Genomic DNA, 22,103 nt, shown 5'->3' on the forward strand with positions numbered 1-22,103 from the left:
GATGTAGACTTGATTAACTAATATCATGATCGTTGGGTCAGGTGATTTGAAGTCAGGTGATGTCACGAGCGGCCATTATTCCAGAAGCAGATGGCATCTCTGAGATACTTGAGTATACGGTACCTATCTAGTAGGATCGTGAAGGCAGTACGTAGGTAAGGAACTACCTAAGGTAGGTAAGTAAGGTCTGGACGTACACCAAGGAAAATACCTAATAAGGGTGCTGTCAGGCTGCTGTAGGAGCTGTAAGAGTGCTCTAAGTGGTACTGGTACCCCATATTCCGATCCGTTACTCCGTACCGCCAAGCTCTCCCCGACTTCAGCGACATCTGTCTGCGAATAGTCTAGAAGACTGTCCGTTGATGAGGGTTCACTTGTCATCGCAATTTGAGGCTCGTACATACATACTTATCTCTTTTTTTCTCTGTCACCTTTCTTTTCCTCTTTCGAAGCGAATCCTATTTATTTCAATAGACTTCTTATTGATTCGGTTCATTTCATCTCATCTAGCTCTATCGTTATCAATTGCTAGCTCACTGCATAAGACCCCTCCTGGACCTCCGCTCCGGCTTCCGTCGCCTGTACTCCACATGAGCAAGATATCGATCAACCATTGATCTTCGGATAGCAGCGCTCTTCGGCTTGTTGCATCGAGTCGGCCCCGTCCCATTGTCGGTTGTCGCCAAAGAAGTCAAACGCATTCGTCTGGCGGCGGCGGCGATCTAACCACTATGACGCGCACTTCTACACCACCCACCCTACTCCAACTCCAAAGCGCAGAATCGGTATCATCTCAATCCGCATTACTTCACAGTCTGAAGAACGAAACAATTGGCCATGATCAACGCAAAGAGATCTATATCAAGCGGGGAATCATTCCGGTGCTCACCAAGGTTCTCACGTCACGGAAGCTGAGCGGCAAGAGCGTTACGGCGACGGTTAAAGAATCGTCTGGCATCAAGTCGGAGGAAGACGATGCGTGCCTACAGGCGATCATCATCGTTGGTAGTTTGGCTCAAGGTAAATGCCTAGTGATTCGTCCCAACAGCGCCAGTAGGGGCCACCATTACTGAGAATTTAACAAATTAGGCGGCCCAGCGTTCCTCGCGCCCATCTTCGCCAGCAATATACTTCCAACCCTCTTGTCGTTCCTGTCATCTCCCAGCTGCCCTTCCTTCTTTCGCCTTCCTATTCTCCGAACACTCAATAGCATTGCAGATCGACTACCCTTGCAGAGTCAGCAGAAACTGAACAAGGATACTCGTTTGGCCGAACTGCTCTTTTCTAAGGAGCATGTTGGATGCTTGGCTCAGATCATCGGGCAAGACTATACATCTTCTCAGGCGCAGGCTTCCATTGAACTGGCTGCATCGTTGATTGGGAAATTGTGCACCGAGGAGGCTCACAAGACCGTTCTGGCTGACTCGGGGGTGTTGGATGCTCTTGCTGTCAAGGTCGCCTCGTTTGTAGTGGCCCAGGGATTCGTTTTGCCTGGCGCGGAGGAGCATGTCCAGGAGCCGGGCGCATTGGGATCCTTGCCCCCTCCAGCACCTTCAAGCGCTAAGCTCGCTCCAATCCTTCGTGCGGTCACAGTGATCATAGAGCACTCCAAGTGGCGAGCTGAACATTTCCTTTCGTCGCCGGGCATTGTGACTGTTTTCCCCAAGCAGTTACCTGAATTCGCTCCTTCGGACATCAAAAAGGGCCCCTGGGGGTCAACATATTTCTCCGGTTCTGCCGTCCCACGACATGCCGGCATTAGCCCTCTTGAGAGTCTGCTGCCATCGGTTCCATTATCTCCCTCGACGGCACCGGCAAATGCAGCGAATTTCCCACCTTTAGGTCACCAAGGGGTGCGCCGTCGCCCCAGCCACTCGTTCCCCACGTCCTTCTCGCTTTTCGAGTCGACATCTTCCGACGACGATGAGAATTGCATTGTCCCCTGGCTCCTCTACATGGTTCGCGCGGAGAACGGCATGGTTCGGTTGATGGCAGCTCGCCTCGTGACGGTTCTTTTCCGTCTTGGTCTGTCGAAAAAACATCGCGTCTCCCTGCTCTCCTACCTGTTGATCCCGATCCTTATCCGAATGCTCGACAAAGACTATGAAATACCGGACGATGACAGTGTCGAGTACGGGGGCCTGATCCCCGCAACCGCGCGTCTTAAGGAGGAAGCCCCTGCAGTGCTCGCAGCTCTGGTGATTGACGATCAGGAATTGCAAAAACACGCCGTCGATGGTGGCGCGATTAAGCGATTATCGCAATTGCTGAAGGAGACCTACAACCCGATTCAAGAGAATACCAGGCCAATGTGGCACCCGGACGCCGACGAGTCTGCTTCAATATCCGATACGCAGCCAGTAGAATGTAGACTCGGTCCACCCGGGTTCTCGCCAGCTCATTGTCATGTCATGCGATATCGGGAGAACATTTTGAAGGCGCTTGCAGCTCTCGTTCCTTTCAAGGATGAATATCGCAAGCTCGTGTGTGAGAATGGAGTGGTGCCATACATCATCGACTCTCTCAAGCCTTGCCCTAGCGAGCTGCCAGTGGACACATCGACTCCCAAGAACACTGCCACGGATGGCAATCCAACTCCGACTCTCTTGGCCGCCTGTGGTGCTGCGCGAATGCTCACTCGTTCCGTTAGCGTCTTGAGAACAAGTCTGATCGACGCTGGTGTTGCAGCTCCTCTCTTTGTTCTGATCCGTCATCCTGATATTGAAGTGCAAATTGCTGCGACGTCCGTAATCTGCAACCTAGCATTGGACTTTAGTCCAATGAAAGAGGTCAGTTCTTACCCCCTTAGGGCTGTCGCTAGGTTTCGACTTGCAACTGACTCAAGTAGGCCATTATCTCAGCCGACATCCTCCCGGTCCTATGCGAGCACGCGCACTCGCCGAACACAAAACTTCGTATCGAGTCATTGTGGGCGCTGAAACATGTCGCCTACAATTCTGCCAACGATGTTAAGATCAAGATTATTGACGGCCTTGGKCCTGGCTGGATCAAGCAGATTATTACGCAGGACCCTACAAGTGCCCTTGCGAAACGGGGAATGGAAAGCGACGTAGACAGCAGTGCGGCGGCGGGTATGAGCCGAGCCAATTCGGCTGGGGAACAAGTCGACCTTTTGAATCCGGTTGAGGATCCCCAAAGCCGGGGCGAAGATCTCAAAATGACCGACACTCTGCCTGCGTCCAAGATGAGCCTGGAGATGTTTCTGCCGGATGCGACCAGGCGGCGAAAGCTCGTGTTGAATGGAGATTTGGACCAGACCACACAGGCTCGACAGGATGATATCGCGGTGCAGGAGCAGACTTTCGACTTGCTACGTAATGTTGTATGTGGGTCAGGAGCATCGGAGATGATTGACCACCTCTTCAAGGAGATTGGGCAGGACCTCATCCTCGACGCGCTGGCGGACAAGCTTCGACCTCGCACCATCAATCTTCCACACCGTCGGGATTCCTCAGCCAGCCGTGCACTCAACGTTCCCACGGAGATTCTGATATCGGTCACGTTTGTCATCATCCATCTTGCCGCGAGCCTTCCATGGCATCGGCAAGTCCTGGTATCGCATCCCACCCTTCTGCAACATCTCATGTGGTACTTTAACCACAGTCACCGAGACGTCCGTATCAACTGTGTCTGGGTGGTAATCAACCTGACATACGAAGACGACGCGAGCGACCGGGATGGCTGTCGCGAGCGAGCCTTCAAGCTACGGTCCCTTGGCGTAATGGAGCGATTGACTAGCCTTCTTGATGACCCTGACCTTGACGTGCGAGAACGCACGAAAACGGCGGAGCATTTGATCAGTTCTTTGACGCAAACATAGCGATTGTGTATTACTTGACTGTTTCGTTGCTACTGTTTTGTTGTAGCATGGGCATTGCTAGGAAACTGGATACGGGATCCTTGACATGGGTGGGCGTTGGAACGATGTATAAAATGCATCATCTACAAAATGTTATTGTCTTCAGTGCAGCTGTTTGGCCTTCGAATGTAATCGAGTTATCAACGTATACCTCCAGTACCACTAGAGAGGTACACTGCGTGTCTAATGTTCTTGCGTGGCTTATCTTATCGGTCTGTGGTGGGGATTCGGTGATCCTACGACGTCATATCATCAGTTGACTGCGTTCTGGATAAAACCCCTGGGAGCCATGCCTACCCCTAAAACCTGCTTGCTTTACGCAGATAGAATCAGTCTCGTACCATGGCACCAGTACCTGCATCAATTCTGCGTGCGCTCTCCCTCCCCGATGCCTCCAAGGCCAGCCTATCAACCGCAGGCCTAGGCTCCGGCTTCACCAGCACCGGGGTGATTCGAGCCACCGTCCCCACCGCGGACGGGACTGGCGAGGAAGAGCGACGGTACTTCGTCAAGACCTCCGCAGACGGCAAGGCCGCGGAGGAGATGTTCCGCGGCGAGTACGAGTCTCTCAACGCAATCGCAGACTCGGTGCCAGGGTTCTGCCCTCGAGCACTAGCGTGGGGACCACTGGATGCGCAAGACAGCAAGGGCAAGAGCTTCTTTCTCGCGACCGAGTTCCTCGAGCTAGGCGCCGGCGCCGGCGGCCGGCGGACGGGCGAGTCTCTCGCGCAGCGGCTGGGCAAGTTGCACTCCACGCCTGCGCCGGCGGATCCGGAGACGGGCAGGCGGCGGTTCGGGTTCCCCGTTGCGACGTTCTGCGGGGACACGAAGCAGCCGAATCGATGGCGGGATTCGTGGGCGGAGTTTTACGCCCAGGAGCGGCTGCTGACGGTGCTGGAGACGTCGGAGAAGCGGAATGGGAAGGATGGAGGCTTGCGAGAGATGGTGGAGCGGACGGCGCGCAGTGTGGTGCCGGCGCTGCTGGGGGATGGACATCTGGGGTATGATAGGGCTGGGAAGGGGGAGGGGATCACGCCGGTGGTGGTGCATGGGGATTTGTGGAGTGGGAATGCGGACCGCGGACGGATTGTGGGCAGTGGACGCAAGGAGCACGAGGAGGTGGGCGAGGTGGTATATGATCCGTCAGCGTGCTATGCGCACAGCGAGTATGAGCTGGGGATCATGAAGATGTTTGGGGGGTTTGGGTCGGCGTTCTTCGAGGCCTATCATCGCATCGTGCCCAAGACCGAGCCGGTGGACGAGTATGAGGACCGCGTGAGGTTGTACGAGCTGTAAGTGTACCTTGCTTTGCATTGTGGGAGCTTTGGCTGACTTTGAAGGTACCATCACCTGAACCACCATGCCATCTTTGGGGCTGGATATCGATCGGGTGCTGTCTCGATTATGCAGAAGCTGCTTAAGAAATACGGCGATTAGCTGAATCTTGGTCTCTATTACTTTTAGATTCTCAATATATTAGAGTAGAGATATCTGACGAGATTCATGAGAATCCATCAAGTATCTTAAAGCTATTATTTACCCGGCTTAATTATCTGCGACGGCTTGTTCAACTGATACTTGGCCATTTTCAAGTTTCTCACATTGCAACAACGAATAAGTAACCAAACAGGTGTAAATCTTGATGTGCAACAGAATCTCGTCAAATGGCATCATCTCTGAGTCAGCAGATCTCCATCAAGGAATCAACCAAAATATAAAGCCTAATGCCGTGCCCCTGTCCCAAACCCTGCCACAAGAGATGTGATTGATTTGGAAAATATTAGGACCTAGCTAGAAGTGTGAAATCAGCTACGATGCCTTCCATTCCAGATGCAGAGCTCCACCCCGAAGCTAGTGGACCAGCAAAAGCGCTGGTCGACAGGCATCAGGCGGAGCAGCCTTGGAAGCTATATGCGGGGTGGTTTTGTCCGTGAGTTCTATGACCGTTTTATTTTCACTGTACAGATGCTGATCATCAACCAGGTTTGGTACGCACCAGCGTAGAATGAGCGAACCTTAAATTGCCAGCAATCTAACCTTTGCAGTACAACGTGTCTGGCTTGCTCTGGAAGAGAAGCAGATCCCTTACCAATACATTGAGGTCAATCCCTATCACAAACCGCAATCACTGTTGTCCCTGAACCCCCGCGGGTTAGTACCTACTCTCGCTTGTCCTACGGGACAGGGTGATCGAGATGGCATCAAGCTCAAGCCACTCTACGAGTCGAATATCATCCTCGAATACCTCGAAGAAGCTTATCCCGACCATCAGCCGCGTCTGCTTCCTGCAGACCCCTACGAGAAAGCTCGCGCCCGGATCTGGATGGATTTTGTAACGACCCGGGTGATCCCCGCGTTCCATCGCTTCCTGCAGTACCAGCCTCAGTCCAGGGACGAGGATGTGGCTACTGAGACTGACAAGGTCCGTCAGGAGTTTCTGGATCGTCTGAAGGAGTGGACCAAGGAGATGCATCCCGACGGGCCGTTTTTCTTAGGAGAGCAGATCTCAATGCCTGATCTTGTGCTGGGCCCGTGGGCCGTGCGGCTCTGGGTGTTTGATGAGTTCAAGACAGGCGGTCTTGGGATTCCTGCTGAGGGTCAGGGGGGTGCGGATGAGGCTGTCTGGCAGCGATGGAGGACGTGGCTCCGTGCAGTAGAAGGCAGACGAAGTATAAGGGAGACAACTAGTGAGAAAGATCATTACCTCCCCATCTATCAGCGCTATGCAGACAATACTGCCCAGAGTGAGCTGGCAAAGGCCACAAGAGCAGGAAGGGGAGTGCCATGAGTTCCGACCACTTGTGGAGTATTTGGTTTATATACGCATTCCCAACAGTTGACAATGACAACACACGCTCTCATATGTTCTCAGAAAAGAAACTAGAAGCAGATACCAGAATCCATCTAATCATAATAGTCTCATCAAACTACCAGTTATTGAATATGCAAACAAAAGCGGAATAACATCCGCCCCGTCTCACGTGACACTCCGCCAATCATGCGCGGCCAAAGATTCAATCGCATCCATCGCGCATCATCTTAGGTACCCGTACAGTTACCTGTCTTCTCGTCTCTATTTGGCAAGACAAGAAGATTCTTCCGCCAGCACTACAGGATGGCTTCGGAGAAGAAGGATGACTCGACACAGCCGGCTGCGGCCGACCCTTCTCTGCCGGAACCCCCTGCCATCCATCCGTCCTTCATCCAGGTAGCCAAGCCTTATATCTTTGAACAGACGATACAGAAATGTATTGCGGCCATGGGGGTCAATCCTCTGCGCGAGGAAGCTCTGCGCTTGCAGGGGGTGACATGGATCGACAACGTTCGCCGAGCGCTCTATCTGTACGTCGGAATGATTGAATTGCAAAGTGAACATCGCTCTGAGCAAGAACTATTGCTGACTCGACAGGCCTATTCGCACCTTCAACACCGCTGTCGTCTATTATCATAAATTTCGCCTTATTCACCCCGACACAGAGTACAATTATATGGTAGACTCAACGTGCTTTAGTCTGCAGTGTAACTAAGCTGACTTGACTGGTCAGGATGCCGCTGCGGCTGCTCTATTCACAGCATGCAAGATCGAGGACACCCTGAAGAAGTCCCGGGAGATTGTATGTGCTGCGTACAACCTGAAGCTGCCTCCATCAGAGCACATGTCTCCTGACAACCCTGTGAGTTTCCATCGTCCCTCTCGCAACCAGGGCCGACTAACGTAGTCCTCATAGGCTTTTGAAGCGCATGCTCGAGGTATCATCGGCCTCGAGAGGCTCATGCTCGAAGCCTCTGGCTTCGACTTCCGGACCCGTCATCCACAGAGGACCTTGATCAAACTAGCCAGAAACTATGGCTTGTCGCCGCGATCCGAGGTCTCCAATCTTGCCTACCGCATCTCGCAGGATCTCTATCGAACCTTTGCCCCCATCAAGCAGACCACCTCCACCATGGCCTTTTGCTGTCTCGAACTCGCGGGCCGCCTGCTGGATCAGCGTCTGGAGCCTGTGGAGCAGGGGTCAGATTACGAGCAATGGAGGACGAGCCGTGAAGAAGTAATGGGTGGGTCTCTTGCATTCTCTCAAGTCTATCAGACAACAACAAATTCTAACAAAAACCTAGAAACTCTCTTTGACCTGCTCGAGTTATACACACACAACCGTAGCTCGACCACCGTCGGCCCGCACTTCCCACCTGATCGATTCCTCACAGTTCGCATCCCGCTGAACAAAGAAGCAGAGGCCCAGAGATTACCTCGGTACACGCACTGGGTCGAAGACGGCAGAGATACCAAGCCTACCAATGGCGCCAGAGATGGCAGGAATCGCCCCGCGCCGAAAGATAGAGATAGAGACAGGGGAGCCGCACCCGCGCTGCACCCGCTCACCCCTGTCGCTGCCAACGGGGAGAGACCCAAGGCCGGAGAACGCGGCCGCGACGGCGCTGTGCGCTTTATGCTTGATTCGGAGTGCGCAGAGGCCGAGAAGGCGCATGTCGCCGAGTACTTTAAGATTGAGATGGAGGAGTACGAGGTGGAGGAATGAATTGTCTTTGGATATGAAATCACGAGACCACCCAACACAGGCGACTACCCGCTACTGTTGAGGCACCCTTCGCAGAGGATCGACAGCTGGGTTCGAGACTTCTGGCAGCTGCGCCGGTGCGCACGGCCGCGATGGATCTGTTAGCCCGCCTGCTGCAAGGTCCTGATCCAAGCGGAGCACAGCACGCTTGGTGATGAGGCTTAACATGACGCGGATACTAGTTGAACTCTGAATTCACGGCGTCATGCCGTTAGTGACGAGCTCTGATGTTAAACCCCGGCAATGTCGAGCACCCAGCCAGATACTCCTTGACGATGTATCTACCGACGGAAACCCTCGCAAGAGATGTTTCAAGAAGCGTACGTCATATCATGATACAATCGCTGCAGAGTAATAGCTACCTGCTACCTCGCACATTTTGTCGCATTACATGTCAAACGACAAATCTTTTTAGGTAGATAAGTACCTAAACTCTCACGTGAAAGCTATATATGATGCGACTCCACACAGTGCATCGAGCGCTTGGCCAATCCACCTCTAGGCGGACGTAAGAGGATGTAAAGCAAAAGAATAAGAATCCAGGCCGACCAACGCGTCTTTGTCCGGCTGAGCCAGGCACCCGGCCGTCCTTTCCTGAATTGTATACACCAACAACCCAATGCGTTGACAAGAAATTACAGTGAGAAGATAGAAAGATTAAAGAGAGGATGCATAGAAGCCGAACATGTTCATCAAGGCCCCAGGCACGAAAAAGGAGATGGTCATTAGCGAGTCATTTTCAACGGCGTTTCAACTCGCCGTTAAGGCAATCCAGTATCTGTATGATTTGTGAGCAGCTGGACCTTTAGTATCGAAACAATTGAACATACCGCCTCAGAAACGGTTCCCTGATTGTAGAGGTATTTGCCCAAACCGCGAACCACCTCGAACTGTTCCTCAACTGTGAGGCCGTTGATGGCAGCCTCGATGATATCTCCCACACTGGCCTTGTATACAGCAATGAAGCTGTGGTAATACATGTAGGCGAAGAAGCCCATGATGAACTGGCAGTCCATACGGTCGGTGATACCACCGTGGCCCGGAATGGATTCACCGAAATCCTTAATCTTGAAGGTGCGCTTGAGACCCGATGCGAAGAAGCCGCCAAAAGGCGCAATGAGAGAGGCAAAGGTAGCAAACACCAGGATGTGGAACTGCATAGGCTCAACATAGAAGGTCTTGGACAGCCCAGTCCATTCTGGGAGAGAATAGGGCTGAGGCACAAAGACAGGGTTGGGGTTGCATTGCAGTCCAGTCAGGACGTTAGCTCCCAAGTCGTTGACCGGGCAGGTGAAGTACTTGTAGCGAATTAGGATATTGGTCATAAAGTAACCGAAAATAATGGTGCAAATCCATGCGCCGAGGAAACCCTCAACAGTCTTCTTGGGCGACAGCTGGATCAGCTGAGTGCGACCAAAAGTGATACCACACACGTAGGCGAAGATGTCATTTGTAATGACGAGGGAGGCTGGGAGGAAGAACCAGATCATGCCCTCGAAGACATTGTTCATGACAAAGTGCGCTTGGACGACGATCAGGTATAGTGCCATATGCGTCCAGGCAAACTGGGTGAATTGAAAACGGTAGTGACCTTTTTGCAGCGATGCGACAAAGAAGACGAATCCTGAAAGAGGATAGTATCAGCGACTGGTCCGATCTTGTAGAGTAAGCGATTAAACTCACCCATGACATAGAGCGTAAAGCTGATAAAACGATGGTGAGTTGCCAGAGGAAGCAACCCTTTTTCAACTAGGAGGATATGCTTGAAATAGTAGATCACGCTTTCTCCATACAAGAAGTACATGGTCGTGGCCAGGAAATACCAGTTGAGCGACTTGGTAAAGCGGATGTTCTTCTCCCTGCTGGGTACATTTGCAATGGCAATGACTTCCTTGAACGAGATGATTTGGATTGCCGTGACGATGCCGATGATATAAATGTGGCCTGAAAACATGGCAATGAAGAAGAGGGAAATCATCACAAACGTCCATATTGTCCGAGTGATGAAAGTCTGCTTCTTCTTCTCATATTCGGACAATTGAGGCTGTTCCTGTTTCTGTACGAGCATGTCAGCCTCCATCGCCAAACGATCAAGCCAATTGTCCTGTCTTAGGGCCTCACCTCTTCGGGAATCGTTGCGGGTTTGGAGACATTGCCATTCTTCGACGGGCTACCAGGGTCGGAGGCCACATCACTAGCATCTGAGATGCTCATCCGACGGTTTTCGGATCCGTTGCTTCCTCGGTGTTGAAACCGGACGTTCCGGCGTGATTTTGACATGGTCGAGCAAGGGTGTAAGGCAGCAGAGAAAAGGAAGAAACCGCTTCTCAGGGCGACTACGCGCGGGGAGCAGGTGAAACCGCGGGGAAATCCCAGGGAACCTGAGACTGGGATCTAAAGAGACGAAATGGGGCCCGAACAAGGGTGAAAGATGGAGAATCGGGCCAAAAAAAAAGGTGCTTGGGGAGTGAGGATGATTATTGGGAGCGATCGTCGTGTTGATTACTAGTAAATTTTCATGTGAAGTAGGGACCGAAAGCGGTCGGGTTAGGAGACACGAGACGATGCAAGAAGAGCTCTATGGGAACCAGAGCAAAGAATTCCAGAACTAAATGGTCGCCATTCAACCTGGGGATCATCAATTTGATGGCAGGAGGATGATCAAGCAGAAGAGAATTGATTAAGAGAGAAAGAAGATAGAGACAGGATGAGGATGAGGAACAACTTCCCGTGACTCGGCACTACGTCAGGCCTTCGTCCGTTTTTCTTCCGTTGGTTCCTGGGGAAATCATAGCTCTTTTTCTGGGTAACCAAAAAAACACCACAATACAAACATATTCGTGCTTTTTCTCAAGAATACTCGAGCGAATCATTTTTGATTCATGGCGGCCTCGCGTAGTGGGTTATGGAAGACAAGGACGATGACTTCTTCTCGGATGATGGCCTCGAGGATCTGCCTCCCAGTACATTATTGCAGCTGGAACAGAACGCGTATCTAGCTACACAGGCGCAACGACCAGCGCAACCAGAATCTCCTATTTACACTGCTTTTGCTCCTCATGCGCAAGCCAATCGACCGTCTCGAGTCGCAGAGTCCCGGTCAACGCCTATCAATGCTACACTGAAACCACCTGCGCGTTTACACACCGGCCTGACGAACGATTACGATTCTCTGGATGTGGGTGAATTGGACGCGGAGGTGCTCGATGATGATACTGGATTGCCTGTTGCGCTGGATCAGCCGCCTGCTTCGGCAGGACAGGCTGTTCCTCTTCGCAACGAGTCTGCCTTAGAGCCCATGGACATTGAAGAAGGACTGGAGAACCCGTACCAAACCAATCTTTACGAGTCTTACAACGTGCTTGAGGACAAGGTATCTGTTTTCGAAGCATCTACAATTGCCAGACTTTTGGCTAACGTGACTTACAGTTGCGCTTAGAAGATGAACGACTCAAACAGATGACGGAAGAGCTGGCGGCTGCAAAATCGCTGGCCGAGACGAAAGCGGGAGAAATTGCAATTATCCGAGCGAACCAAGCGAAACTGGTCGAGAACTATGATCGACAACTGGCTGCTTTGCGCAAGGCCATTGCGGAAGAGACAGCCAAGCATAAGGAGGAGGTAGAGGCAGCTCGGGCCGAAGGCAAGCTGCTGGCCACAGAAAATGCGTTTCTCAAACAAGACCTAGCCGAAGAGACCATGCGAATCAACAATATGAAGGCAAAGAGCAAGGCGGAGGACAAAGCGCCGCCCGTAACGCCCAAGAAGACCAGAGTACTGCCTTTTCGCGATGGATTCGACGATGATGAAATCATGGCCATTTCGCCGAGCAAGTCCGCGAAATCGAAACGTACGACTCCCACGGGGCCTGGGAAGAAGAAAAGGAAGCTCGACCCGGGCAGTCCGACACCTCTGCCACTAAGTCAACCGGCAGAGCTTGTAGGTGAGCCGCCTGAGGACTTATTGGACGATGCGATGATGGATGATGCGATGGTCGATGACCCAGTCCCGCGCAAAGAGGACCGGAATGCAGAGCTCATGAAATTCATCCTCAACCACAAAACGTACCCCAACGAAGAATGCGATATCGAGGTATTATCGCAACTGGCATTTCCCTCGGAACCGCGACGAAAGCTGTCTACGATCATCCTTGAGGAGACAGCAAGATTACACTCGGGCAACTATGTGGTGGAATATGCACAAGTCATTGCTTCGCTATGGTCCCGGGCCCTAAAGGAGAAGTTCTTCAAGCCGGTGCCGATGTTCATGGAGATTACCCACCACCTGTTAGCATTGGATGCACCGTCTTGTGTCCCGGACATGATCGACGATCTTGTACCAGTACTACAAGAGTCTGGAGATATCAATGGAATCCCTCGTTTCAGAAACTCGCCCGTGTCGCGTCAGAACCTCGGCCAGATTCGGCAAACGCCGCTGTCCCAACTTGAAGCCCTTGTGGATTCGACCGAAGCGCTAAGTCTGTTGTACCGCATGGCATATCTGTGTATACACATGGAGCGGACGATGGCGAAGTTCTGGCGGTACATGCGCTACGACTTCGTCCTGATGATGCTGAATTGCTCACAACCTATTCGAGACATCACTTTAATGCTGAACCTGCTATCGACGAGCATCCGAGCGGAGTCCTTTGGATCGGTCCAGGAGACCCAGCAAGATCAGCTTGCCAATGAGAATTACATTGTCGACCGTGTGGCCAACCTTTTGAGTGAGACACCACAGCCGGATGAAGGGCAGCCTCCTTACACAGCTGCAGACATCTGCGGCATGCGCTTGCAGGCAATGTATTTCCTCACGTCGGTAGCTTTCAATCCAGTCGCGCCGGCCAGTGAGCACGGCAGCTCCGTCATTGCACAGCATCCAACGGTACTCGCGCGGATGATACGAGCCATGCATGACGAACTCGATGCGCTCTATACGTACCCGCCGGAGCGAGATCTCCATGCGTCCATGGTCAACGGCCTCATGCGCTTGGTCTACGGGGTGCTCCGTCGTCACAAGAACGTGGATCTGCAATCGAAATTGTGTCGAGTCGCAGGTGGGAAGCAAAAGTTTCTAGTGGTGTTGACACGGTTGGCGTTCAGCGAAGGACCGATACTCGAGGGCGGCATCGATGATGAGACGGTGGAGATGGCCCATGAGATCCTCGATGATGCCGTCAACCCTCAAGAAGCAGAAGCGCTCTTGGAGGCATTTCCCAGTGCAAAGCGAGATGATTGACATGACTTATGTGTATATTAATGAATGTGCGTATGATATCAGGACAATGAATAATAAATTGATGCGAAATATGCCTTGTGTTGTGCATGAGCGGTGGGTGTACAGCTTTTAGTCACTGGGAAATATCGAGGACACAACCTCAAAAGGAACAACAACATAGGAACAAGGGCATGCGTTGTACATATAACATAGACAACTACTACATGAAGAGTAATGAAGGGGTTCACTACACTGTAATACATCGACTATGGAAAAAATCCAAGTCTCCCAACTCTCTTCTCCATACCCCCGCACAAGGCGAAGAAATGATGAAAAGAGAAATATGATCCACCACAGAGTGGAAAGTGCCAAAGAATACGCCTGTCAATGACCCGAAGGCCGTTGAACGGATTGTTCCGCCGCGCTGTGCAATGCAGGGACCAATCCGTGGTGGACCGCCTTCTTGATCGCAGCCACCCAAACAAGGTAAGTATGAAGAAAAGAAAGAAGAAAAAAGTCAAAGGGTGGAGGGGGAAGCGGCAATATATAGGTTCCGGTGGGTCCAATCCTTGGCGCTAGTACCAAGCGAGGTGTTTTCCGCCAATCGCAGGACAGGTGCCGAATGTTTCTTTCTGCCTCATGGCTGAGGCAGGAAACTTCTCATCACGTGCCTCATGTGAAGTTTTGGGGTCTCATTCCGCTCATCGTTGATACTGAAGGAGGATTCGTCGCAGGTCAATTTCAACGGACGCTCGCCATCATGAGGAACAGGGCTACTACGCCGTTGAGCAAGGCGGTATGTTATTCCTACTCATGCGATATTACCCAGTTAACGGCACCCCCTTTATCGCGTGACGAAAATCCTAATGGAGCTTGATACCAGAAAATCCGACAATCATGGAGCAAATATAATTTGTTCAACCTGAGTCGATTCCGCGCCCCTCCGACCGCAAACCGCACCTTTTTCCAACAGAAATGGACTGCCAAGTCCGTTGCCCGGGCATACCATGGTGAACAGGTCCGCGAAAGTCAATGGGCACGGATGTTCAACCGCCGCATCCGTAGCGTCGTGCCCATGAGCCCAGAGAAATTGGCCAGTGATGATGGCTCTGCAATGTCCGCCGGTCGAGGAGCAGGCCTGGAATCCGAAGCGAACCGCGATGGCACAGCCGGGGCCCAGGACCAGACGTCCTTGACACCCTATACACAGATGACTTTTGCTCCTTTGGAGCGTCGGCTGGATGTTGCCATCTTCCGGGCGATGTTCGCTAGCAGTACTCGGCAGGCCCGGCAGTTTGTTGTGCATGGTGCGGTGACAGTTAATGGCAAGAAGGTATGCTTCTTTGTCCCGTGATCTCGTCTTGCCGGATCTGGCGGCTGACACTGTGTCTGAAATAGATGAGATACCCCGGTTACCTCCTGAATCCTGGCGATCTTTTCCAGGTTGAGCCGGAGCGCGTCATGTATGCTACTGGTGCCCCCAAGGATAAGTTTGAACGTCGAGAATCCCGCGTCGCCAGGAGAAAGGCGGCAGAGTCGAACGAGGGCGAAACAGAGGCGGAGGGTGCGACTGCGGAGACGGAGAACAAGAAAGATGAGTCGGAGACATCAGAAGCACGGGATCAGCAAAAGGATGACCCTAAGGAAACATTGAAGACGCTGCTCACTCAGGCCAAGACGATCATGTCCAACAGCAAGGACGTTCTCCCCGCCAAGCGCAAGCAGGAGCTGCGCGGTTTTCAGAAGGCCGTCCGTAGAGTGCTGTCTCGTTCCGAATCAAGCACCGTCTTGACCGATAACCTCGAGTCTCAGTTCTCGGAGCTCATCACCTTGCTGAAGGCCAGGAAAGCCGAGAAGAAGGGAGACAAGGAATCAGAGAAGACCTCATCTACGCCCGCAGAGCAAACCTCGACCACCGCTTCCGAATCAACAGACGCTACTACCACTACTACCGCGACATCTGCTGCGGAGAACAAGCCTAGTGACAAGCTTTCCGAAGCTTTCCAGAAGGCGGCTCAGAACCCCGAGGAAGAGGTGGACACGTCAGAGCTCACAGAGGAGGAATTCGAAGTGCTTCGGCGGGCGCTGATCCAGATGCGCGATAACCCGATCGACCACAGCAAGCCCTACGCTACCCCTTGGCGGCCACGCGACTACATGAGCGCATTCGCCTTCGTCCCCCGATACCTGGAGGTCAACCACAACATCTGCGCAGCCGTGTACCTTCGGCACCCCGTGGCGCGGCCAGGCCGCACAGAGGTGCCAACACCCTTCAATGAGAATATCAGCACAGCTGCGTTCGCCTGGTATCTCCGAAGACGTTAGATGGACGGGCTAGTGATACATTTCCTCCTTTGCTTTACCTTGTATTCTATCTTCTGCTGGCATGTTCCATCATCTTGTATTACTGGGTCTCGGGTGTGATTTCCTACTTGTTACGGTGCTCATAGATGTATCTGCCTTGTGGTTCCCGGGAAGGCTGAGCAAAAGTGTCATGTTGCAATGGTGTTGGAAGCTGCTTTACCTGGATGAACCACATCTGTACAACCAATATCCCTAACATTGTACATGCATCAATCAATCAATCTCTTCCTCATTATTTCTGTTCCCCTTTATAAAGCATTAAGCGAGTTGTTGACTTCATTATCTGCTTGCAAACATGAATGCAAAGAGGCCTCGTAATAATACGTATTCTATTTTGGCGGGTGATGAAAATTACCGTACAAAGGGACCAGCTCCCTAAATGAAAGAAAAAACTCTCTTATTCCCAACGCAAAATTTGCAAAAGCAACCGGCGATTTTTCATAATCGTCTCTTTATCATATCTCATCGCATTTATCCAGTGTTTATCACAGAGGGACTACCACAAAGAGGAGCCCAATAAGCCCCATTGTCACCCAGATCAAAGCTCCTCTCCTGCCCCTGGGTCCCCTCTGGCCCACCAGACATCAATCATGTCAATGTATCCCTGGCATGGGACGACAGGCTCCAACGCTCATCATCACCCACACACCGGAACTGCAGCGGCGGGCCCTCGAATCGACCATACGGCTCCGTCGCCGTCGCCTTCGTCGTTCCAGATGCCTCAGCTCCGGTGGCTGCCGTCCATGATGTCGCGGTCCCAGCAGAACACCCTGCCTACCATCTCGTCGAATTTGCGAATGGGCCAGAACTCGCACCACCAGCCCGTGTCGGTGGTAGTCGAGGCGAGACCCCCTCCGCCGGAGTCCAGCGAAGGGTCCGAGAGTGATCGCTCGGACAGCGCCGTGCGAGACGGCACGGCGCCGGACGGACTGGGGGATCCGGATTATGCGCCGTCGCCGGGGGATATAGGGCCTGGCGGGGTGCAAAATGGGGTATCTGGGGTTGGAGGCGCAGCGGGGACTGGTGGAGGGGCTGCAGGGGGCAGCAATGGTCACGGGCTTGTGGCGAACAGGGTGCTCGTGGACGAGGATCTCGACGGCACTGGCGGGGGAGGAGACACGCCGCGGAAGCACGGGAAACGACTGACGACCAAGGAGGAGGTATCGCTGTTTGACATCTGCAACCGACACGCGGTGGAGTTTGGCCAGCGCAGCAACCTGTGCAAATGGTGGAAGACGGTCACGGAGGAGTTCACCCGCGACCAGGGGCATCCGTACTCGTGGCACTCGGTGCGTCGCAAGGTGGAGATCGTCACCAAGCAGCGCATGAAGTTCCTCGAGGAGCAGCGCGAGAAGGGCGGCACCGACGCCGACGACCTGTCGAATCCGCGGTGGCGCGCGGCCGTTGATGCCTGGATCCCCACGTGGCAGCGGTGGGAGGAGGCCGAGGCGCGGCGCATTGAGAGGCGCGATTTGCGTGCTCGCAAGTCCCGCAAGAGGAAGGACAGGTCGTTTGACCTGTGGGATGGCAATTCCGATGGCTGGCGGCCCTCTGCCACTCCGGTCGTGGAGAGCCGATTCCAGGGTCCCGCTCAGGGTCCGGGTCAGTCTCAGCAGGCGCAGCCACCTTCCGTCTCCCCTGCGTCTCCTCCGGCTCCAGCTGCTTCCACTGGAGCTGGAGCTACCACTGTCCAGAATACCGTCCGCCTACCTCCAGGCTTTGACTCGATGTTCGCAAGCCAGACACCCCAGCCAAACCGGACGATCACCGCGGCGGCAGGATGGTCGTACCCGCAAGCATCAGCGACTGCTCAAGCCCCATCCGCCCTGGAAAGCAGCATGATGACCGCTGTATTGGAGACTCTAGGAAAACTGAACAGACATCTCGACGCAGTCAGCGCCGACCCTCGCTCCTCCCCGCTTGTTACGTCTTTGGCTACGAATGGGCAGATCCCTCGGGAGAACGGGGTCTCGCACGACGGGGCCGTGGACGGTGCTCTGGGCTCAATGTCCTCGGCTTTCATTAACCAACTCAAGGATGAGCTCCGGCAGGAGATGCAGGATGAGCTGCGTCGTGAGCTGGAGAAAGACCGGGCCTCCTTGGAGGAGAAACTAGATTCCGTACAGCGGACCCAGGAAATGATCCTCGAGATGTTGCGACAGGAGCCGAGTTGATTGATGTTCCTTCCTCTTATGCTTGATTTGTTCTTCTCAGTCTTTATCTCCATCCTATTATGATACCCTTACGAGATAAACCATCGATATGTGTTAACCGCGGAAACCCCCTAGGCTTTTATCAACATCTCCGATTGTAGATTTCTGACGCTACGGGAGAAATATAATGCAAAACATGAACAATGATTCCGGGCTAAATTACATATACTAGACGTGCTGTAGGGGGGTGGTTCATATGACCCTGCCAATTTCCGAGTTTACAACTTTTCTCTCAACTCCTGCTTGCCAGATATCGAAAGGGTAAGAGTTTAGTAGTAGAAGGTCTCGTCGACAGTGCGGCCTCTCATCCAGCGGGGCTCACTGCCGCGAACATAGATGTCCTCGAACAGGATGCGGGGGTTGTTCTCGGGGGCGGGCATCTGCTCGGCAATGGCAACCTCCTCGTCGACGTGGCTACGGGCAGACTTGTCCAGAGCCTTGAGCTCCTCCTCGGTCATGACGTTCCAGTCAAGGATCTTCTGCTTGAGACCGGCAATGGGGTCGTTGGTGCTGCGCATGCGCTGGATCTCCTCACGGCTACGGTAGGTGGTACCGGGGTCGGACATGGAGTGGCCACCGTACCGGTAGGTGACGTACTCGAAGACCAGGGGACCGTTGCCGGCGATGGTGTACTCTCTGGCGTACTGGACGGCAGCCTTGGTGGCAAGGACATCCATACCGTTGACCTTGATACCGGGGATGTACTGACCACGCTTGTAGTAGTCGGTTAAGGCGGAGGAACGAGCGGCGGAGGTACCCATACCATACTTGTTGTCTATAAATTGTCAGATTTGGACTGCCGGTAGGTGTCATCAAAGATTAACTCACTCTCACAGCCGAAGATGGCAGGAAGGTTCCACAGCTTGGCCATGTTGAAAGCCTCAAACACTTGACCCTGGTTGGAGGCACCGTCACCGTACAGAACAATGCTGGTAGCCTTCTCCTCGTTGTACTGCTGGGCGAAAGCAAGACCGGCACCAACGGGAACCTGAGCACCGACGATACCGTTACCACCGAAGAAGTTGGGGGCGAACATGTGCATCGAACCACCCTTTCCGTAGGCGATACCTTCACGGCGGCCGAGCAACTCTCCAATGATCGAACGGACGGTACCACCACGCATCAAGGCATAACCGTGGCAACGGTAGGCAGTGATAACCTTGTCGTCGCGGGTGATGGCGTGTTCGATACCGGTAGCAACAGCTTCCTGACCAATAGATAAGTGGCAGAAACCTCTGATCTTCTTTTCCTTGTAGAGACGGTCGGCGGCCATTTCCATGCGTCTAGACAGAGCGAGAACCGTCAAGATTAGATACGAGTCGGGTAGCAACAAAGAAACTCCACTCCGCTCAGTCCATACCTGGTCACAACCATATCATAGTACATCTGCTTCAAGTCCTTCTTGGTGACCTCGAGCTCATATGGAGGAGGGTCGATCTCGTATGTCTCGAAGCTCTCATCGGAGAGTCTGACTGTGAAGGGCTTGTCATCTTCCTATACACAAACACCCATCCCGTCAGCATGAAATCTTCCGAATCGCGGGTTTTTGGGCGTCTCAACAAACCTGCGGAATATTTTCAGCATGCGATGAGGCGGCGTCGGTGGTGACAGAGCGGCGAGCAAGAGGAGCAAAAGCCTGACGCCTCAGAGGCGCAGCCTGACGGGCCCACGCAGCTCGGAATAACATGATGGGAGGTCGAGAAGTCCAATTGATATGGAGGGATTAGAGGGAGATGAGGAGATCTTCTTGCCCTGTTATCTTCAACGCCGGAGATGTTGGGATTTGGGAACAAACTTCCCCTGCGACTAGGCGGAATTCGGCAGGCGGATTACTTAAGCCACGCTTCCATTCGGGGAGCGCCGGTGTAGTCACTGCAAACAGCGCAAACAAGCTTATTTTACGATGCAGACTGAAGTAATCAAGATGATTGTAGGTCATCTCCGATGTAAACTAAAATTAGGACCTTTTACTATGTTGTCGAGAGGGGTAGACCGTCAGCAGGGCTGACGTTGCAGGGCTGGGAACAGACTCGGCCGGTGTGTGTTAAAGGCAAAGATTTGGCTGTCCAGACTCAGCTCATCCAATCAGGACCGTGAGAGTAGTCGCATTGAAATGCTAATATACATGGTTGTCTACTGTACAATATAAATTTGGTCATCCAAGGGTAAGTGAGTCAAGCTAGGAGCATAGCTTGCTTCCAATGAACCTCGCAAGCTCATGCGCGACTGTCGCCTCAGCGTCTGCGCCGAGACGGTCAGTGAGTAGCTGGTCCCATTGGCTCAACTGGATTTCGTGAAGCTTCCGTCCATTCAAAACTTCATGCACTCGGCGTGCTTCCTCGGACGCCACGTTTGGATCAGATGAGACTGAAATTTCACTCTCAATGATCGCACCGTGTTTGAGGCGCAGAAATACTCGTGTCTAGATGATCGGTCAGCAAGTGAAGGCGACCAACACAGTAACAAAAGGTCTTACCGAGTGAGGCAGTGACTCTGGCAATGCGGGTCTTTGGCGCGGATCCTCCTCGAAAGGGAACGTGGAAAAGGTGAACTGCGGTGTCTGAGTGTACGTCCACTCCAAAGACTGATTAAGATCATACGTCAGTAATTATCTGGCATACTGCGCGTATTTGTCTTACCCGAAGCTCGTCAATGCCTTTTCTAATCTCCAGCTCTCGGTATCCTTCTTGTGCTCCTACAACACCGGCCACCCAGTCGGCTCCAGCGTAAAGCTCAGGCTCATTCGCGTGAGCACGTTGCGCCCGACGGACGGCATCAGGATTGACCCGATACATTCGAGCAAATTGCTCCATAATGCCCTCCATCACCGCTTGTATCGAGAAAGGAGCAAACGCATTCTCGAAGGCGGTCGAGACATTGGTCACTGGTGATCGCACACTCTCCACTCCTTTGGCCTTTATATAGTCCCGGGCAGATGAACGTAGAAAGTATCCCAGATCATTGATATTGGGGGAATCTAACAAGCAAGTCCCATGATGTAGTGCTCGGTGTCTTGTCAATTTGAATGCTGAACCAGAGATTTTCCGAGGTAGGGGTGCGCCAGGCCCTCCCTGCTCACTCGTCCCGGAGGACATGACAATGTCATGTCGGTCATTAACACTGGTGTTGGTCGCCCCGATATTGTGTAGAGCCTGTACAACCATCTCCGCATGTTTGTTGCGAGTAAAAGTGGTGCGCGGTGAAATCACACTGTAATTCAAATTCCCCAGGTCGTGAAACACAGCTCCTCCGCCCGATCTGCGTCGAACCAGTAGTACGTCGTCACTCTCGTTGTCCCCTCCACCAACTTTCACGCGGTCATTGTTAAGCGCTTTGAGGTTGGTCTCGAGCCATGGGTTCTGATTGCGTCCGATGACAACGCAAGGTCGATTGACGTACAAAAATAGAATGTTGCTGTCAACTGGCGCATGCTCCAGCAAGAAATGCTCAATGGACAGATTCACATATGGGTCGGATGACAGCGACTGGTAAATCTGGTGCTGGGAGGACTGACGGCTCGCTAGCTCTGCAAAATGGTCGGTGGATAATGCGGAGTTATATCGTACGGCACCTGAATAAGGGCTGCCACCGCTCTGTCTAGGAGCCAAAGCCGAAGTCAGCAGGCATTGTCCTCGCAGCAGACGACGCATTGAGGAACGACGAGGTTCAGGCACAGAGTGAGCATGGTTGAAGCTGTTCAAACTTCGGACTTCATGGCGGAGATCAAATGGAGATTATGTAACGTATGGTAAGATGGCGGTGTCCATTGGCTCAACTGAAAAATAAAAGCAAGGTATTGTAATGTAAGATCTTGTTGATGAAAGATATCTCCGATCGCCGGCGCGCTAAACC

At 52.8% G+C, this 22,103-nt stretch overlaps 10 protein-coding genes across 10 annotated transcripts; 7 read left to right on the forward strand and 3 right to left on the reverse strand.

Moving 5' to 3' along the window:
* Positions 1 to 731: 731 nt before the first annotated feature.
* Positions 732 to 3,841, forward strand: Asppvi_003055 (armadillo repeat protein; the record flags this gene model as incomplete). The annotated part of the gene is made up of 3 exons (XM_043299027.1): positions 732 to 1,020; positions 1,090 to 2,789; positions 2,849 to 3,841. 3 exons carry the CDS (start codon positions 732 to 734, stop codon positions 3,839 to 3,841), a joined length of 2,982 nt encoding a protein of 993 aa, XP_043154962.1.
* Positions 3,842 to 4,222: 381 nt separating this feature from the next.
* On the forward strand, positions 4,223 to 5,317 carry Asppvi_003056 (putative fructosamine-3-kinase; the record flags this gene model as incomplete). Its single annotated transcript, XM_043299028.1, has 2 exons — positions 4,223 to 5,172; positions 5,221 to 5,317. 2 exons carry the CDS (start codon positions 4,223 to 4,225, stop codon positions 5,315 to 5,317), a joined length of 1,047 nt encoding a protein of 348 aa, XP_043154963.1.
* A 377-nt stretch (positions 5,318 to 5,694) lies between these two features.
* On the forward strand, positions 5,695 to 6,668 carry Asppvi_003057 (uncharacterized protein; the record flags this gene model as incomplete). The annotated part of the gene is made up of 3 exons (XM_043299029.1): positions 5,695 to 5,810; positions 5,864 to 5,868; positions 5,926 to 6,668. The coding sequence occupies 3 exons, from the start codon at positions 5,695 to 5,697 to the stop codon at positions 6,666 to 6,668; spliced, it is 864 nt and encodes a 287-aa protein (XP_043154964.1).
* Positions 6,669 to 6,995: 327 nt separating this feature from the next.
* Positions 6,996 to 8,418, forward strand: Asppvi_003058 (putative cyclin; the record flags this gene model as incomplete). Its single annotated transcript, XM_043299030.1, has 5 exons — positions 6,996 to 7,222; positions 7,290 to 7,371; positions 7,426 to 7,554; positions 7,609 to 7,936; positions 7,997 to 8,418. The coding sequence occupies 5 exons, from the start codon at positions 6,996 to 6,998 to the stop codon at positions 8,416 to 8,418; spliced, it is 1,188 nt and encodes a 395-aa protein (XP_043154965.1).
* Positions 8,419 to 9,196: 778 nt separating this feature from the next.
* Positions 9,197 to 10,737, reverse strand: cds1 (phosphatidate cytidylyltransferase; the record flags this gene model as incomplete). Its single annotated transcript, XM_043299031.1, has 4 exons — positions 9,197 to 9,235; positions 9,288 to 10,081; positions 10,141 to 10,513; positions 10,579 to 10,737. 4 exons carry the CDS (start codon positions 10,735 to 10,737, stop codon positions 9,197 to 9,199), a joined length of 1,365 nt encoding a protein of 454 aa, XP_043154966.1.
* Positions 10,738 to 11,362: 625 nt separating this feature from the next.
* On the forward strand, positions 11,363 to 13,695 carry Asppvi_003060 (putative DNA repair protein Rad26; the record flags this gene model as incomplete). The annotated part of the gene is made up of 2 exons (XM_043299032.1): positions 11,363 to 11,830; positions 11,887 to 13,695. The coding sequence occupies 2 exons, from the start codon at positions 11,363 to 11,365 to the stop codon at positions 13,693 to 13,695; spliced, it is 2,277 nt and encodes a 758-aa protein (XP_043154967.1).
* A 739-nt stretch (positions 13,696 to 14,434) lies between these two features.
* On the forward strand, positions 14,435 to 15,999 carry Asppvi_003061 (mitochondrial 37S ribosomal protein uS4m; the record flags this gene model as incomplete). Its single annotated transcript, XM_043299033.1, has 3 exons — positions 14,435 to 14,470; positions 14,558 to 15,007; positions 15,073 to 15,999. The coding sequence occupies 3 exons, from the start codon at positions 14,435 to 14,437 to the stop codon at positions 15,997 to 15,999; spliced, it is 1,413 nt and encodes a 470-aa protein (XP_043154968.1).
* A 629-nt stretch (positions 16,000 to 16,628) lies between these two features.
* Positions 16,629 to 18,212, forward strand: Asppvi_003062 (uncharacterized protein; the record flags this gene model as incomplete). Its single annotated transcript, XM_043299034.1, has 1 exon — positions 16,629 to 18,212. The coding sequence occupies one exon, from the start codon at positions 16,629 to 16,631 to the stop codon at positions 18,210 to 18,212; it is 1,584 nt and encodes a 527-aa protein (XP_043154969.1).
* Positions 18,213 to 18,520: 308 nt separating this feature from the next.
* On the reverse strand, positions 18,521 to 19,938 carry Asppvi_003063 (pyruvate dehydrogenase (acetyl-transferring) subunit E1 alpha; the record flags this gene model as incomplete). Its single annotated transcript, XM_043299035.1, has 4 exons — positions 18,521 to 19,026; positions 19,080 to 19,534; positions 19,612 to 19,745; positions 19,816 to 19,938. The coding sequence occupies 4 exons, from the start codon at positions 19,936 to 19,938 to the stop codon at positions 18,521 to 18,523; spliced, it is 1,218 nt and encodes a 405-aa protein (XP_043154970.1).
* Positions 19,939 to 20,430: 492 nt separating this feature from the next.
* Positions 20,431 to 21,901, reverse strand: Asppvi_003064 (putative lipoate--protein ligase; the record flags this gene model as incomplete). Its single annotated transcript, XM_043299036.1, has 3 exons — positions 20,431 to 20,673; positions 20,728 to 20,835; positions 20,891 to 21,901. 3 exons carry the CDS (start codon positions 21,899 to 21,901, stop codon positions 20,431 to 20,433), a joined length of 1,362 nt encoding a protein of 453 aa, XP_043154971.1.
* Positions 21,902 to 22,103: the final 202 nt, after the last annotated feature.

This window comes from Aspergillus pseudoviridinutans (genome assembly GCF_018340605.1).
Source record: "Aspergillus pseudoviridinutans IFM 55266 DNA, scaffold_2, whole genome shotgun sequence".
Lineage (NCBI taxonomy): Eukaryota > Fungi > Ascomycota > Eurotiomycetes > Eurotiales > Aspergillaceae > Aspergillus > Aspergillus pseudoviridinutans.